Raw genomic sequence first — 19,090 nt, 5'->3', positions numbered from 1 at the left:
CGTAATGACTACTTGTGCCTGATATGGCAATGGTGCCAGATTACATACATGTATACATAGGAGCATTACCTTTAATCCTCCCAACACTAAAACATATCGTCATTACGTCACCATCGAAAACCAATTACACTCTGGCATTGGGTCCTTTAATCCACATCTTTATTACGTCATCATTGAGAGCTAGTTATACATATACTATGTATATGTAATTTGTAAATTGATTAGCGGTATACTGTGGTTACTTTGCACCGTCCCGCCAATTTTGATGAGTATGCACCGTCCCAGCGATTTTGATGCGTACTTCGAAAACCATTGATTTTATACATATACATAGTATATGTATAACTAGCTCTCAATGATTACGTAATAAAGATGTGGATTAAAGGACCCAATGCCTGAGTGTAATTGGTTTTCGATGGTGACGTAATGACGATATGTATCAAAATTGGCGGGACGGCTGGGACGGTGCATACGAGTCCCGGGCGAAACTAGTACTTGCGCAAGTAATAACAGATCTGCAGAACTGAAGGTGAGACATATCCAGCTTGCGTGTGTAGTTTCATTGGAAAGCCTAGAATTGACATGTTCCCTATGTAGGCCTACCTCTAGGCATTCAGATAGTCTGGCCATGCCAGGCTAAGTACTAACACTGCATATATATTAATCTAGATTCTAGAACTTCTGCGTGGAAGCAAGACAGTCTCACTTTGAGGGGACCAATCTCCCCAGGGAATCTTCTTTTCCTGTGGCAGATTTGTCTGGTTTTCAGGCTAGCGTTCAGAAAGTGATCTATGATATCAAATCAAAGAAAAAGGCACCCTGTCTGGAACTTTATCTTTCTTTGATTTGATATCCGTAAGGGTCCATTTGGTTACCAATTCTCCATCATTTAGAACCCCCTCAAGGACCACTGGTTGAAAACCACTGTCCTATGCTCATGTCAGTTGTCACTAACCTTTGAGGTGTCCATCAGCTCTGTGAAGTAAGTAAAAATTATTGAATATACTTAGTCTCTAAATACAAATGTACTTGAGTAAAACAAGTATGTGCACAGAGGTGGGAGAAAGAGACTCACAGGTCCTCTTACAGGTCCTCATTTGGCATCTTCCTTTAAACAGCATGCCAGTAATACCAGGGTCATCTGAAAAGACAACAATGGGATTACAATTTGTGGACAGACACCATTGTATGAAATCTTCAGTTTCCTGCATGGCTGACTCTGTCTCTGTCTCTGACAAAAGCTTATTTTTCTTCTTTTTTGCAAAACAATAGACTGGTGTGTTGCTGTGATCCTTGGGTGAAGCCTTTTAAAGTATCAATTCCCATCAAAAATGTAAACATTTCTGTGTGATGTTGTGGAAGCGAGTGAATTTATGCAGTCCCTTTGAACCATTTTTCATTCAGTACAATGCGCTTCTGATTGGCTGTCGCTCTGGCTCGCCACACATGCGGCAGTGGTAATTGATAATCGATAGGTACTTGGATTACATGATCATATTGCACCCTATTGCAGTGGCTCTTTTTTAGTTCCATTTGATTGGCACCTCTCTGATCTGTTTATTTAAACTAAAGCCTAGATACTTTAGTCTTCACCTCCTCTACAACACCACACCCTCCGCTAAGCAGCAGAGGTGTAAAAAAGAAATTGGCACGAGGTCAGATGTCAAAAAACGTCCCACTTCCAGACTAAAGTGGATCGACTAGTGTGACATACGCACAGAGGAGGTCTCCCCGGAGGTCTCCCCCAGTGTCCACTTTGGTCATTTATTTTTACTAGTGATACCACATCAAATAATGATCATATCTCAGAGATTGAAACTCTTCACAATGACTACTTGTTTGGCTAAAGTCTGCATGCCTTTTATGGTGTTGACAGAGGCGTGGCCTATGCAAATGCTCTGAACGGGCACCCACATCCGATACAATTTAGTGGTATACCTGGGCCACATCTAGGGGCATTGCATGTTTTTCACAGGCTCTTCTATCAAGACAAAAGGTAAGAAGTAGCCTAGATTTTAGAAAGGTTTTGTGAATGAGGCCCAGTGATTTCTTTTGGTGATGAATAGCACTACTTTGTTGCAGTGATGTCAGGTAGATAGAAATATGTCAATGTCACATAATGATATAGTTATTATTAGAGCATAACAGTTCCTGACGGGAAATGTGTCCACAATGTGACCATTTGGAAAAGGTTCATGAATGTAAAACTGTTATTATCAGAATTTTGTGCTTTAACATTTTAACCAAAAAACAAAAACAAACGTTTTGTTATAACCAAAAAACATTTTGTCAAAGTTGTGTCACATCCTGGAAACCAGAATTGTCAGTGCCAAGGGCATTAAACAGGGTTGGTGTTTTATCCAGTTCTGGAAATCTTTAAACGTTACATTAATTGATGGGTATGATTGGCTGCTGACTAGAGGTGCTCCGAGTGATCGGCCGATTTTCATTCCAAATGACTCGATCGGTGATCGACAATTTACCCGATCTGGAGAAACCGATCTTTTATACCATTTAAGTGGTATAAAAGTCAATCAGATATATCGTTTTGGATCTTTGTGACAGGCCTAAACATTCTCCCCTTCCTCCCCACACACACAGGATAAGATTTTTTTTCCCTTTTTTGTTACTTTTCTGCCTTCTGCCTTTCTGACTTTTTCACCCCTGTGCCAATCATCTACTGTGATCCTGGGCTCTACACACCCTCCGCCAACCTGGGGAGAGCAACGGACTTAACTCATGCTCCCTTCATGCCTGAGTGTCCAAGTTGCTCCTTTACACCTGACAGGGGGGAGTTTCCCTGGTTGGACGTAGCGCGTGGAAGGAACACGTTATTCCAACCAGTTCCTTTCCCCTCCATCAGGCGCCCCGGCTGGCCAGGGGGAGGCAGTTTAGAGACCAGGATTACTGCATGTTTTTGTGAGGGTACCTACCCTAGGGGACACGGGGAGAACATGCAAACTCCACACAGAATTAATTTTTTGATAGTTTCAAGTTTCAGGAAAGAGGGAGAGAGAGAAGGGGAGAGATTTGATTACTTTATAGAAAAAAGGATTTCAAAAGGATTGAGTCACAAGAAAGCCGTTAGGCTTGTTTCCGTTGTGGTCCTCTTGGGGAAAGGGGAAGGGGAGCAAAAAACAAACATTTATTTTCTTTTTTCCCCTTATTTTTTTTAATTTGTGCTATTTATCTATTCTACACTATTAAAGTCAGTATATGAGACATGCAGCAATTAAGGGTCATCATAAAATAAAAGTCGACAGAGCTCGACCTGGACCAGATGTGGACCAGACCCCTCCACGGAGCCCACCTGCCTATTTCTCTGTCTATTTCTCTCTCTGCTGACAGTAGAATGGAAGCATAGGATGATATTCAGCAAAGCAAATGTAAATATTTATAACTCATCTGTTGCTCAGGACACATTCATCATCCACAGCTGGCATGTCTGAAGAGAAGCACATAGTGAAGTAAGTGCACCTTTGAATATTTGCATGCAGCTCACACATGCACGCGCACACTCATGCACGCACGCACTCGCGCACGCACACACGCTCGCACGCATGCACACACACACACACACACACACACACACACACACACACACACACACACAATACTGTACTGTATGTATAGGCTACTCAATGTACTGTATAAGTGGCAGGAATTATGTCATTCCAGCACTGCTATATTGTGTGCAAAGCAACACACATAACACACATGTGGTGTGAATGCTGATTTGTTAGCTTAGACAGCTAGCTTAGGTCATATTATCATTCCCTATGGAATTCCCCATGGTTAAACAAATTCCCTGCAGCATACCAGTAATCCTAAAATCACCTGGCAGAAATTGTCATGTTTTGATTGAAAAAATAAAAAAACTGATTATTTCATAGAAGTTGTTCAGTAATCACTACTTTGTATTGTAATCGTAGAGCTATCTTTTCTCTGGTATTTGGTGTACTGTATAGGTAACTGCAGACCTATAACTGGACCTTCCATGTTAAATAAAGTAACACATACAGTGTAATTGGTGTGTGTGATGTAAAAATACTGTATTTCTTAATTTGTTTGCATCAGTTTTCTTTTTTAAATCAAACAACACATGTTGTGTGTTAATCCTTTATTCATTAGTAGACCTTGGGACACTTGCCGTCAGGTGCCAGTGGTCCATGATGAACAGACGCCTTGGAAATTGATCAAGTTGCTTAAATTTGTCACTTTGTGTGTGGTGACACTGATGGTGTTTGGACTGGCAATATGCAGCAAGGTACCACACAGGATTCATATTCCGAGAATATACAAAAATATACATTATGTTAGTTATTTTTTGGTGTATTATGACGTGCTAAATCTACTAATACTGTATAGCGCCTAACTAGTGTAATATTGGTATCCTTGGTCTTAAAGGAGTAGTTCACCTAAATAAATACTTATTTTCTACACACACCCCACGAAGCCTTGAATTCATGGAGAATGTTTTGTTATTGTCGCATTCCGAAGCCTATAATTTGATGACCGGCAGAGTCGGGTTCTGGTCGGAGATTCAAAGAGACTCAAAGAGTGTCCTATACTGAGCAGCCACCCGTTCAACGAACTTCACCACTTTTCAACCTATCCACTAATAGCACAAAATAGCACCATTTTCTTCTACTTGGTCTGTGTGGTCTTCTACTTGGTATACTTTCCTTCGCCTGGAAAGGTGTCAGCTGAGGTGGTTCGGGCATCTGGTTAGGATGCCTCTCGGCATCCTAACATCAATGGATTCCCCATTGATGATGTCACTGGTGGACGGGCTTCTGAACTGCCCACAGCCGTGAGGACCAATTATATGAAGATAGGTTAAAAAGTGGTCCTTTAAGAATGTGACAAAAAACGAATAATCTCCATGAATTTAAGCTTCATGGGATGTGAACGTAATGCTCATTCTGTGATTTCAACTTCTTGTGAGGTACTGTGGAATGAGTGCTAACTAAATAACAATGTAAACACATTTATATCAGCTTGTATAAAATGACTGTGTTTTGACTGTTTTCAGACCTCTCTCCTGCTGCTCATCACGTTGTCAAGTAATGCCATGCACATGGTGCCAGCAGACCACAAACCCCTGACCCTGCTGTGTGTGGGCTGCACCCTGGTCACTCCCAGCATCCTTCTGCTCTTCAAGAGCCTCTGGAAGGCCTGCTTCAAAACCTCCAAAATACCAGCCAGAGCAACTGCTGTCTTTGTAAGAAACACTGATATTAATCCAAGTGCTTGAATTGCGTGTATTAAGGTATAAGAGTACAAAGGTGCATATAACGATGCCCTACTTGGAATAATGATGTATGCAGTTAAATTTCAGCTATGAAAGAATAACATGGCATATTACTAGTTGTACTTTGTCTCTCCCTATCACTCTCTTAGTCATTGTCTACCTCTCCATATTTCTCATTGTCTGGGTCATGTAATGACAAGGTTTTGGGGTTGGGTGTGAGACTGCAAGTATGAGAAGGCATTACATGGTGCAACCAGAGTAGATACTGATAGGCTATTATTTAAGACACACATACGGCTATTTGAGAAGGTGGTCCGGTGGAAATTTCCAACTGTGAATAACACAGATATCAGCTTTACGTTTGTGAGATAAATAGTAGATACAGTATCCTTTGCTGTTCTAGCGCAAAACTATTCCTGCTGCAATCTCTGGGCCAATTCTGAAGGGTCACCATACCTGTGATTAAAACGAATATAGGCCTACAAGATAATACGATAAAGGCTTGCCTTGCTACAAAATATTTTTGTGTGTGTTTAATCGCAAGTAAAGAAGACAGAGTGCAGGAGTTGTTTCTTTCACGCTGAGTTGTCCACCCACAGTGTACAGTTGAGTACACTCATAGAAATGTTTTAATGTTTAAAGACTGGCAAAAGATTACAGTCCTACATTTCAGATTTTCAGTCTAGGGTGGTCACTGTGACACTGACTGCATAATAATAATCTTCCCTACACTCCATATGCATTTGAATTGAAGTGAATTGAATAATACAGTTTATTGGGGTCACACACTGTCTATAACCATAGCGAAATTATATGTGAACCCCAACAACATTTCCCTATCACCCTATCCACTATAGACAAAAATATGTTTCTATAATATGTCTTCTTGTCAACCTCCTTCACTTATACCTGGGTATTATAATCTTCCTCTGATTCATGCTTTTTCTCTGTGTTCTTCTGATCTCCAGGTTCTCTTCATAGACATCCTGGTGGCACTGGGTTCAGCTGTCCTCCTCATCGTGGTGATGCCATCCCTGGATATCATCACCAATGTGATGCTTCTTAATAGCATTGCTCTCCTCTCCGCTGTCTTCCAGGTGGCAGCCCAGTGCTCTGCCAGGGATGGGAAGCGTTTCCTTTTACCACCCATCTCTGCGTTCGTTCTCATCCTACTGGGACATGTTCTCTTTCTTCTCTCAAGTGGAGAGATACTCCTATGGTCGGGCGTGGCTGTTGTCGCGACCGTCTTGGTGTCACTCAACTGGTGGGAGAATTATGTTAGCTTGTTCAGCAGCAGCAGGAACAGCATTGGTACCTCATTGGGTACAGGTGGACATGGCTTTTTCTACCGGCTGTCTGAAGATTTAAACCACTCCCAGAACATTCAACACATCATGTCCAGTCTCATGAGGATCGTGGTGACGGCTGTTGTGCTTGGAGCATTTGTCCCTCTGTCCGGTAGAGAATGGACCTCGCTCGCCACTGTCCCTGTCGATGTGAAGAAAGTGTTGCTGACCCTCACCGTGGTCCAGCTCGTGTCTTCGGCCCTGTGTCACTGGTTTGCCGTGGCGGCCTGCAAGATGCATGCCGTGCGGCGGAGTTTCCTCCTGCCCATGTACCTCGCCTCCCTGGCCGTTCTGGTTCTTTTTGTTTCTCCGGTGATGGTTTCCTTTCAGAACCACAGAACTGACAACAAATTGACCCATAACTTCACCTTCACAAATTACTGCAATGACACTGTTCGTGTTTGGAACAGAGATCTTCAGGGCGGTTGGTACCAGCTGTTGGTTTTGGACACAACGCACACTTTGTGTGGTCGAGACCTAACCCAGGTGACTGAGATGGTTCTACTAGGAGGTATGAGAGTAATATTTGTCAAGAATTTGTTATTTTTATTAAATCATAACATAAGTTTCATGTTCACAAATACAACAGAGCCAATTTGACTAGACTCTAATTGCCATTGTTGGTTTGTAGATCTGCTCTTTTGACTTGTTTGGGTCCCGGGGAGACCTCTGGGTCTCAAGCTAAAGCTGGTGGAGGACACCGGTTTTAGGGCCTCGTAGTTGTGTGGAGAATATATATAAATGTGGTGGTCAGCATTAAGTGATTCTGTTTGATGATTGATGATTGGACAAATGGGAGAAAGAAATTCCGATGTCGTCAAACTTCTTATCGAGAGGCATAGGTCTGAAACTGTACAGAGTGAATGAAGGAGTGAATCAAAGTGGGAAGAGGTCATCTAAGACGTGTTTGCCCAGCTCTGAAGGTTTCAGATAACCAAGGAGCTGCCAGATACTGCTGGCTTGCAAGGGAGAGGACAGTCACAGGAGATGAGGATGTCGCAGAGTCCGTAGAGAGGGACGAGAGGAGAGGATAGAAGAAGAGAGAGGAGGGGTTTAGTTTAGAGAACGCAGGTTCCATCGAGACAGTTTGAGGTTGGATTCAGGTGGGAGAGTGAAGCGAGATAAATGGATAAGGTTATAAAGTGGTGATCTGAGACATGAAGGGGAGTGTAGGTATACGAGAGGGCGGAGGATACCGGAGAACACTAGCTCCAATACATTACCACTGCCAGCCCTATTTTAGGAGGGGAAAGGAGGAGGTTAAAGGAAGACAAAAGAAAAGCAACAAGAATATCTATGTGGGTAGAGGTGCCATCTTTTGTGAAGGAGCTGAAAAGAGCTATCCTCACTCATTGGCATCCGTCAGTCTCGAGAGACTATGGAGTCGCGCTCTGGATAGGGGTTCTTCGGCTTTTGGTGCAGCGTTCAGTGTGTCTGAGTAGACCAATGCGGGATTCGCACTCCCTTCCGCACTTCACACAGGGAAAGACTGATGCAATAGACGTGCTCGTGCCGTTATATCAATGAACATACACATGTCTAAAATGTGCTGTTCCTTAACTTATCTACTCACTTTGAATTACATTTATCTCTCTCTGAAATGGGCATCACTATAAATCGATTTAGTCTTGATGGCATGCTTTAAAGCTACTCTATTGTACTGTTCCATAGGTTCAGCATTGGCTTGGTGGCTGGGTCTTCTGCTGTCCACCATCTACATTAGCTCTCTGAAGCTGCAGCGTATCCAGAGAACAGAGCATCTGTTTGTCAGGAGAATGTACGAGGGAGCATTTCTGGAGCAGTCCATGCTGCTCAACACACGCTTTGAGATAAAGACGACTGGCACACGCAAGTTGTATAAGTGAGTGTGTGTGTGTGTGTGTGTGTGTGTGTGTGTGTGTGTGTGTGTGTGTGTGTGTGTGTGTGTGTGTGTGTGTGTGTGTGTGTGTGTGTGTGTGTGTGTGTGTGTGTGTGTGTGTGTGCGTGTGCGTGTGCGTGCGTGCGTGCGTGTGTAACATGCTTTACTGCATGTCACTCCCCCATTTCCTGTCAGCCTACTGTCTATCCCTCCATAAAAAATATAAAATAAAGGCGAAAGCCACAAGAAAAACATAAAAAAAGGCAAATCTACCAGTAATAGGCTCTAAGGCTCGATCTGATCTGACCTGTCGGACCCAATTGACCACAATACAACACACCCAAACCGGTTAGGGTTTTGTCTCGGTTCGGGAAGAGCAGTGAAGACCTATAGATTTGTACACTTGTATTTCTTCATAAAATCTTGTTCTAGTTTCACAGAATCAGTGACCGTGTTCGTGTGTGCAACCATGTGGCACGAGACTTGTGATGAAATGATGAAGATTATAATATCACTATTCCGGTGAGTTACTGTATGTTGTATGACACGAATCTGATGAAACAATAGTCCAATTAGACAGACTATTGGTTCAGACCATTTTCGAATGCTAATGCAGATGTAAATAGTTTATTTACATACATACACAATTACACATATACTCACATACACACACATACATATACAATATACACATCCACATAATTTATATTCATGTGAATACCACATTTCACATACCTGCTATATGCCAAATGTGTCCAGGTTGGACCGATACAGACCAAAGATGGCTCCAAAGACCAGCGATGTGAGTTTTGAATGCCATGTCTACTTTGACGATGCTTTCAAAGACGTGCCAGGGAGTCAAGGCCGCCATGTCAATGAATATGCAGAGGTCCTTGTGGAGGTCATCAAAGAGGTTTACAGGTACAATGTCTTCACATTTGAGTCAATCATAAAAAAAGATTATTTGACTTCTATTTGATGTTTGGAATATAAAACTATAATTACACAAACTTCTAAACAGTTTTCTGAAATACGTGTGTTGCTATATCAGTATAGTTCTCAAACCTTTTCATGTCAAGGACCCACAAAATTATATGTATTTGGCCGCCGACCCAATCTTAAAAAAATGTAATACTGTTTTTATTAGGCATTTTTTGAAGAAATATTATCGACAATGATAACGAGTAGTTCAGTTAAATAAAATTAAAAAAATAACAGGCAATGTAAATGTTCCACATACAATACATAATAAAAAAGACATAAATGTGATAAACATGAAAAAACAAAAAACAGTTAAACAATGAGTTTACAGACAAACAAAACAGACAACAGGACAGACACTCTTGCTCTCAAACTTTCCCAACATGTTGTTGTAAATTAAGTGAATTACAGACATTCTTTTTTTAAATGATACAAAATAAAATAAAGAAAAAACACAAATTTCCTTTTTTTTTTTTTTCAATTTTCTATTGTGCTATCTATTGTGTAGGAGGGGTTAGCGTGCACCTATTGAAATATTCAATGAAGGGTTGCCATGTCTGGTAGAATCTTCACTCTTCACTCCCTCTCAATTCAAATTTCCAATTGTAAGTAGTGCATAACATCTCTCATAAGTGAAGTGTGAGTCGGAACCTGTGCCAATTCAACAGTATCAGTCTGCGAGCCAGTAGAGTCACATATTTTACCATGTTATATTGGAAAGTAGACAGTTTGACCCCGGGCCCCCTGACTCCCATAACTGCTGTCAGTGGATCCGGGTCAAAAGGTCTTCCAACAATGTCTGACAGTGATTTAAATATACTTTGCCAATATGATGTTAGTTTAGTGCAATGCCAGAACATATGAGCTAGAGTGGCCTGCGCCTGGCCACATCTGTCGCAGGCTGGATTCACATTTGGATACATTCTGTTGAGTTTTTCCTTTTCTTAAAATATTTTTAAGCAAAGATTTGAGTTTAAAAATAAATCACTTTAAAAAAATGCTCACATTTTTATGATTTTTCAATAATAACAGAGCTACAAGCTCATAGCGCTGTCACTGTGTATATCTATTTTTGAATAGTCCAAGTATAAAATATGGTTCAAGTGCTTAGGATGATTGTAACACTACTACTACTACTTTTGTTGGAGGCCCCACAGGTAATTCAAGCCTATACCTAACTGTCTTTGATTTGATGGTCAGTATTTTCACACAGGTCAGTGGGAGACTGTTCACATTCAAGCCACCGATACCTGGACAGCGGCTGCTCAGGACGCCGTATGGAGGACGCCTGGAGGTCACAATGCCTCAGGGGAACAGCCTGGTAGTTCATTTTAAGGACAAACACCTCATACGCCACAAGAAGAGGTGGTCCCAGGTATATACATATTTGAGGCCCTATTTTCGTCAGTGCCTTACCCCTTATTCCTAAACGTCTTTGACTTTTTCACAACGTGCTGATGTAGATAGGTTAGTTGAACAAAAAAAGGCTGTTTAGGGATAAGGTGTACAGCATGGCGAAAATAGGGAACTAAATGCTTATGTAGTGCCCCAGACAAGACCAGGCCACAACAACTCAGCTCTAGTGGCATGGTCTTCAATATATTTTCAGGCCAAAGCCCCCTAGTTAAGATAAAAATATGATAAGACTGGTTGATTAACAAAGATTCCTGGAAGACCTTACTCTATGAAAACAAGTGAAATTTATTTTTGTCAGGTGAAAACCTGACCTAACAGGCCAGTTTTTAATAGTGACCTAGTCTAGCTAGTCTTCATCAGTCATCATCATCCTCATTCTGCCTACACCAAAGGGAGTCTGACCCCATACCTTCAAATGCCACCTAAGCCAATGGGAGTCTGACCCATACTCTGAACCACAGCCAGAAACACAGCCAGCCAATTCGCGTAGTATCATTGCCTGCCTCCGAAGCTATGACACACACACTGTGGAAGGGCTGATTTTCGCACCGCAGCCAGCCACTCTACGACCGCAACTGAACACAACGGAGGCAAAAACACAATGGAGACAGCGTTTCTTTCACCTGACAAATATGACTATGTCATCCTTTCTTGTTTTTGTTTTATTTCTCAGTGAAATCTGTTGGTTTATTGTTTTCTAGGTCATGTACATGTACTACCATCTGGGCTGGAGGCTAACCACTAAATACTGGATGAGTGGACGGAATATGAATGAGCTGAAGAAACAGATGCAGGTTCAATAAGTAGAAAACATACCTGCTCTTATATCAATATAGAAGTACATAATAATACAAATGCTAATATTACTACTACTACTAATACAGTACTACTTACTGTTACTTACAATTTGTGTCCCCCCCCACCACCCCAGAAAGAGAAAGAAAACACTTACATCCTGGCTTTAGATGGAGACACAGACTTCCAGCCATCTGCAGTGATGGTGCTCGTGGACCGTCTCAGACAGTACCCCCGGGTCGGTGCAGCCTGTGGACGCATCCACCCCACAGGGACAGGTTGGTGCATGGGAATAGTAGGACATTCAGAAAACTAAAATCACACCCGTGTGAAGTGAGGGGCGCTAATATATAAGTCTAACTCATGTTGATTAGGTGATGTAATGGTGATGTAAAACAAACGGTGCCAACACAAACATTAAATGCCATTAACAATAAAGAGACAATATGACATACATTGAACAAAAAAAAAACTATTGTTGTCATGATTACTGTGTTATGTAAGGTTTTTTCTTTTTTTTGTTCTGTTTGTTTTTTGTATATGCATGTTGAAGTTGTACAAACTATTATGATGTGTTTGATGGGTAAGTAAAGTATGCTTACTGGAAATTGCTCTGGATTAAGAGCGTCTGCTAAATGCCTAAATTGTAATTGTAAGTAAATATTATGTTCCATGTATGCCATGGCCTTTCTCTTGAACTTTTGGATATTTGCTTAAGCTAGAAACTTATTTGCTTAAGCTAGAAACACACAAAAACATATCAAGGATGTTTATAAGGTGTTAATAAGAATCATAGAGCGTTTATTATTTTTCACTGACTCATATACAAGCATCGAAATGTTAATGTGTGTTCTGCATAACTGTGCTAATAATTACAATATAGGCCTGGCTACACAAAATAAGAATAGAGCAAATACTTGATTAACTGAAAAATAAGGCAGGACCCACATTTTAACACATAAGACACCGTGGAAAGCATCTGTGTTCATTTTAGATTTTAGTGTTTAAATTAATTAAAACATAGCATACACAAATTACACAATACAGGCTCACAGCATGTCACTTGTACATCTGCTATGTTTGACATTAAACATAATGTTTATGTCATCCTGTCACTCAACCTCTACTGTCTCACTCCATCAGGTCCCATGGTGTGGTTCCAGAAGTTTGAGTATGCAATGGGACACTGGCTGCAGAAGACAGCAGAGCATGTGCTGGGCTCTGTGCTGTGCAGCCCAGGCTGTTTCAGCCTGTACAGAGCAGCTGCTCTCATGGATGACAATGTCATGAAGACATATACCAGCAAATCCACAGAGGCCATACACTACATACGCAATGACCAAGGTAGGGGAGACGCTTATAGTCTCTGTTGGTCTCTGTCTGTGTTTTTTCTTTTATACATAATATTTTGTCACACGCCTATCACTATAGTAAATGAGCAGTGAGCACAATGAGCTGAGCACATTTTCAGACACCAGACTCTCACGTACAGAGCTCAGCTCACAGTCACACGGCAACAAGAGGGAAACAGGAAGGGGTGGAGGACAGCGAAATTATCATTCATTTCTCAAATAAACCGCCATATTTATTCCCCGACCCCGAAATACAGAACCAAGTGTATCAGTAACAATCCGGGCGTGTCTTTTAGTTTTCAAATATGGGAAAATGTATTTTTTACGTGACGTTTAGTAACCTTACTTGTAGTGGTCTCACTATTATAGGCTACTATACTCACTATGAGTGTAGCGTTTGTCTTTCTACTCATGGAGACATGCTGTGGATGGGTCAAAATCGTGGTCTACCTGCCAATAACATCATGGCATAGCGTAGTGCATTTTAAGCCCGTTCGCTATTCTCAGACATTCCATTATTATGTAACTCATTCATTCTACCCATATCCCCGTTTCTCTGTTTGTGTTCAGGTGAGGACCGTTGGCTGTGTCTTTTGTTACTTCGGCAGGGATGGAGAGTGGAGTACAGCTCTGCATCTGACGCCTATACCAATGCTCCAGAGGGCTTCAAAGAATTCTACAATCAGGTGAGGGCACGCTAATTCAAGGCAAAGCCACTTTGTCACTTTGGATGAGAGTGTGCGCTAAATCTATCTGGTAAATTCCTAGCGTCGTCGATGGGTCCCGTCCACCATGGCCAACACTGTGGAGTTGCTAGGCTCCGCCTTTCTGACCTCTACGAGGAACCCATCCATCTCCAGACTCTACATCTTTTACCAGCTGATGACCATGGTCACAGCCATACTGGGGCCTGCTACCATGTGCATCATGATTGCAGGTTGAATTTGATTTTCCTTTAATGTAACGTTGAGAGGAAATATATAATTTAACCTTCTGTACAAAGCTCTCCCTATCGGTTTATTACCAGACCATGTCTTGCAACTTCTGGTTGCAATAAAAAAACAAGCACTCTCAGTTTGTATAAAATGCAGTTTACAGTTGCCAGTTAATTTGTATGTATGAGGAAACGCTGCTTGATGCTGAAATGCGTCCCTGTATGCTGTGACTGTCCGTGCGTATATGAATTAAAAGTACCAGAAGAACATAAGTTCGGTTTGCTGGCTATTACTTTCTTACTGTGAACTTATGGTTGCAAGCCAACAGAAGTAAAAACAGTAGCTTATTTATTTTATCTTGGGAATGGAGAGTCGATAGATCTGCAGGACAGTGATTATGTAGCAAAACAATAAAGTGTCGTGTTCTCTCCAGTGCCCATACTCGAGGCAGGGTTGGCGAAAGGGCCTTTCTGTGTGGAGTTTGCATGTTCTCCCCGTGTCCCCTAGGGTAGGTTCCATCACAAAAAACATGCAGTAATCCTGGTCTCTAAACTACCTCCCCCTGGCCAGCCGGGGCGCCTGATGGAGGGGAAAGGAACTGGTTGGAATAACGTGTTCCTTCCACGCGCTACGTCCAACCGGGGAAGCTCCCCCTGTCAGGTGAAAAGAAGCAGCTTGGACTCCTCATGCATAGAAGGAAGCATGAGGTCAGTCCGCGCTGCCTCATGCACGCCAGGATTACATTAGATAATTGACACTGGGTGAAAAAATGGGTTGCAAAATCCTAGGATAAAGAAATAATAATAAAACAAATAATTTAATTATTTCTACACCCAAATAACATCCTAGGCTATAATGTGTATACTTTATAAATTAATGATGGTTTCAAATTGTCACATTGATGACGTTACTTTAAGGAACATGCCAAAAGACTTGTGTACAGTTTAAGGGTAAAAAAAAATCATTCTTTGGGTATACTCACACTGCATGCACTTTGACTTCACTACGCACGCAACTCCAGTTAACCTAACCTACTGTTAAACTAAACTGTACTTTTTATTTATGTATTTATTTTACTTTCAGGAGGTTTGACATTGATGTTAAACATAGAATTCAACGGTGCATTGATCCTGTCAGTATTACCCCCTGCCATCTACCTGGTTCTCTGTTTCAAGCTGAAGTCAGATACACTGGTCACTATTGCTGCTGTCATGAGTGTCGCCTATTCTATATTGATGTTGGCGCTACCCATGATCTTAATGGGCAAGTAGTGATTCAATTGCAGATTCAATGCTCACGTATATGTGTGTAATAGGCTTTATGAAAAGAAAAGAGAAATATTTTCTTTATACTTGAATGAATAATAACAATCTCTATTTCTTTATGTACACATTCTTGTTTTCAGTGTTTTATTTTCATGACCATCATTGCTGTTTTAACAGACACCATGATAGAGGAAGACACCATTTTGAGTCCCAGCAGTCTTTTCTCCGTCTCCTTGGTGGTCATATGCATTGTGACTGGGCTGATGCATCCACAGGAGATCCACCTTTTGGGCTACGGCGTCCTCTACCTCTTGAGCGCCCCCAGTGCCTACCTCCTGCTGATGATCTACTCCATGACCAATATGAACAATATTTCCTGGGGTACCAGGGAGTCCATGCCCTCTTCTGGGGCACAGAGGACTGCACCTACAGGTTCCGTATATTTCCAAATAGTAGCACTACTGCAAATAGCCAGCCAGTTTATTTTAAACGCCCGGGGTCTGACACTATTTCGCATATTAAACACCCGTCCGAATAAATGCCCCGGTCTGTAACAATTCTAACAAACACCAGGGCTATTGTAGTTTCTTCAACCTATGTTACATAATCGGGGTGATTATGGTAATTTGGTTATTTATCAGTCGCATTTATCAGTAATAACCCTAATAATAGCCTAATTTAGGTCTGTGCAAACATCGGGTGGCTATTATTTACTTGGAAGCGAAGCACAAGTCTTAGCTGTATATGCAATGTTATCGGTAGAACTTGTATAATAGTAAATTAGACATTTAATTTCTATGTCTTTTTCAGTTTTTGGTAGGAGATTCCTTCATACCCTCACAGATACGAGTCCAAGCTTGACCAAATGCTGTAATTGCCTCTGCTGGAAGCCTAGTAAAGAGAACATGGTATCTATAGAGGTAGTGGAGCCTGTGGATGGTCCCCATTCCATTATAACAAAACACATAGAACTGGAAGAAGAGAGGCAAGTACTCATGGTTGGATAATGGCCATTTAGGATGTAGATTTTATTTTAATCATATGATATGCTATGCTATATGATATACTGGTACTCAGTTTTCTGCAGTATACTACGGTACTTAGATTTAAAATGATATATATGTATGCCACTTCCATGGTTTTTATTGTGTAAAGAAGGAAAAAAATGGAAAAGAAATAATAAATATTTATTTTGATGAGATAAGGACTTGGTGAATTGCTCACATTAAAATCAGTTAAATATAATAGGCATGAAAGCTGGTAAATAGTAAATACAAATAAATATGCCCATACAGTAACAGTCTACTATTGGTGCACTGATTAGTCATGGATGACATTGGTAGTTATTGTAAGAGTGATATCATAATATAATACAATAACACTTACATTTTATTTTCCTCAGGGAAGATCCTCATTTGACACGTGTTCATCAAGGTAAGACCACAGATATTCCCTCGCTTAAAAACACATTGAATTCATGTCATCTGTGTTGACAACATAAAAGGTATTCAGATATCAATTATGAAATATTACCTTTCTTCTTTATGAATTACATTCATTTATACTCTTGTTTCTGCCTCTTTGACTTTGACTACAGACTGGATCATGCAGTTACAGACCTTGTCGGATGAGATGTCCCTACATGAACATACACTTGACACAGTGAGTGGAACATTTTATTTGGTCTCACATACACTTTTAAAGCAATTGTAGCTGCTTATACTTTTATTAAAGCTTCACGTGAAAGGGAGGCGGAGCATGTTACATACTGGCTGTCGGCTCGGCTGCTCTGGTGACTCACAGTGAAATCGTCCGTGTCGAAACACATATCAATCCTATTGTCACACTACTGACTCACCTGCCAGTGAGGAGACCCCACCGGGAGGACGTAGTCGTAGAGCCTTCGTCCTTCTCCTGCCAAACACTCCCTGCTGACAGGTGCCACTCCAGCCCGTATGAATATGTGCAGTGATTAAAAAACAATGTAGGAAACAAACAAAAAGAGGATATTTACTCGCGAGTCACGACCCATTCAAATTGGTCCACGGCCTAAACATGGGTCCCGAGTTCCAACCCAGTGTTTGGGAACCAGTCAGTGCAGTACAGTATACGTAGGCGTTGCACCTCATTTAAGAGTTGCTTTGTGTTTCTCCACAGGAAGAGGAGGAATTTTGGAAGGAGCTACAGAAGAAGTATCTTGAGCCACTGGCAGAGGACAAAGAGAAACAGATGAATATCACAGAGAGCCTCAGAGAACTCAGGAACAAGGTCACCAAATTTAAGAACTTGAAACACATCTATGGAAATCTTTTGCGTGATCACATCCACAATGTACACTGAATAAAGAATTGAATAGAGGAAAGTATAACTCAGACCTTCATCAGACATCTGAATGAAGTTCTGAGTGACCAAAACATTGTATTTAATACATTTTTGTAAGTGAAGACAGTGTGCAGGACTACATTTTTCTGCTCTTCAACTTCATTACTCCGACGCACCTATATCTCCGTAAGTGTGCAAAAGGAGATATGTGCCCCCACCCCCTTTTTATTTTAACAAATGGAGCATACTGCCAGACTGGATTACCAGCCAAGGTGCCTGGACCGCTGAGCCACGGCCCAGGCTTGACAGCACATTTTAAGTTTACTTAGAAGTTGTTATGGCTTTTTACACTTGGTTGCATGCTGAAAATAGCCGATCTACAGTATAACTTCACAATGCATTGCAACGTGACGTGTTGTGACCTTGTATTACATCTGCTATTTTCAAAATTACTTGTCTTTTAGTTCTACTGGATCTCTTCTCCACTAGTCCCTGCCTAACATTTTTGTCTAGTTTTTATTTGTTGACGGAATTGTCAGTATATTAGTCTTAGATTTAGTTATCATAGCTTTGTCTGTTGTTAATGTTCGATGAACATTTTTCATCAGTTTTAGTCGACAAATACAACACGGATAAGAATGTAATTTAATTGTTCTGTCGCGCAGGTGTCTTTTGTGTTCTTTTTTGCAAATGCCTTGTGGCTGTTGGCAGCATTCATCCTCCAGTTCATCAACCTGAAGATTCCCATCCCTAAACTCAACCTGACCATCATGGAACACACCGGGGACTACATTCACATTGACCCCATCGCCTTCATGTCTCTCTTCAGCTTTGCCTTGTTGATCGCTATTCAGTTCCTGGCCATGCTCTATCACAGGTGAGAGCACCGCCTTTGTTTCGCTCTCAGTGGTTATGTTCTGATTCAGTGTAAAATGATCACAAATGACCACATTTGAAATAAGTATGTCATTATACTCTAGAGTCTACAATATAATATCTAGAGTGTTATCCTTTGTATGATTTATATTGAATTTTACATAAAGTTTATATCAAATAAAATCCCATCCATCCTAGATATGAATGATTATGTAATTTTGCTCATTGCCCGGCATCATTGATTTCCAAAATATGTTAAATATATTTATTGTTTATGTGACTGCTATATTATGCCAGAGGTACTTATATTTAATGTGATTTGCATCTAGTCAAGAAATGTTTTACCAATTGTATGCCCTTGAAATCCATACAGTACTATTTTTAAAACATTTTTCATTCGATTGTCTGTTTCTTTACTTTCTTGTCTGTCCAGACTATACACACTGATCCATTATGTGGCCTTTGAGGACACCGAGTCCAAGTCGAGAAAACAAGCTAAACAACATCTGGTATATTTACCACAGGACAATGAGGTAGTAACAGCACCACAGCTACTGCTAGCCTAAGTTGGTCATCCATTATAGAATTCCCATTTAACTATTTGTTGCCTGCTAGAGTACCAAATTGGCAGTTATCGTATTGCCTTTTGGGGAAAGCGTCAACCATCGGTGCAATCTTTTACCATTTCAA

The 19,090-nt window shown here is 41.0% G+C and overlaps 1 protein-coding gene across 1 annotated transcript; it reads left to right on the top strand.

Moving 5' to 3' along the window:
* Positions 1-5,074: 5,074 nt before the first annotated feature.
* On the top strand, positions 5,075-18,405 carry LOC308331618 (chitin synthase chs-2-like; the record flags this gene model as incomplete). The annotated part of the gene is made up of 15 exons (XM_080787104.1): positions 5,075-5,224; positions 6,223-7,111; positions 8,272-8,461; positions 8,891-8,980; positions 9,218-9,379; positions 10,640-10,814; positions 11,557-11,649; positions 11,787-11,928; positions 12,794-12,994; positions 13,573-13,688; positions 13,771-13,939; positions 15,021-15,130; positions 15,343-15,639; positions 17,360-17,533; positions 18,190-18,405. The coding sequence occupies 15 exons, from the start codon at positions 5,075-5,077 to the stop codon at positions 18,403-18,405; spliced, it is 3,174 nt and encodes a 1,057-aa protein (XP_080643230.1).
* Positions 18,406-19,090: the final 685 nt, after the last annotated feature.

Source organism: Protomyctophum bolini (assembly GCF_963924005.1).
Source record: "Protomyctophum bolini genome assembly, chromosome: 17".
Taxonomy (NCBI): domain Eukaryota; kingdom Metazoa; phylum Chordata; class Actinopteri; order Myctophiformes; family Myctophidae; genus Protomyctophum; species Protomyctophum bolini.
Note: the sequence above shows the minus strand (reverse complement) of the source record. Positions and strands in the feature narration are given on the sequence as shown.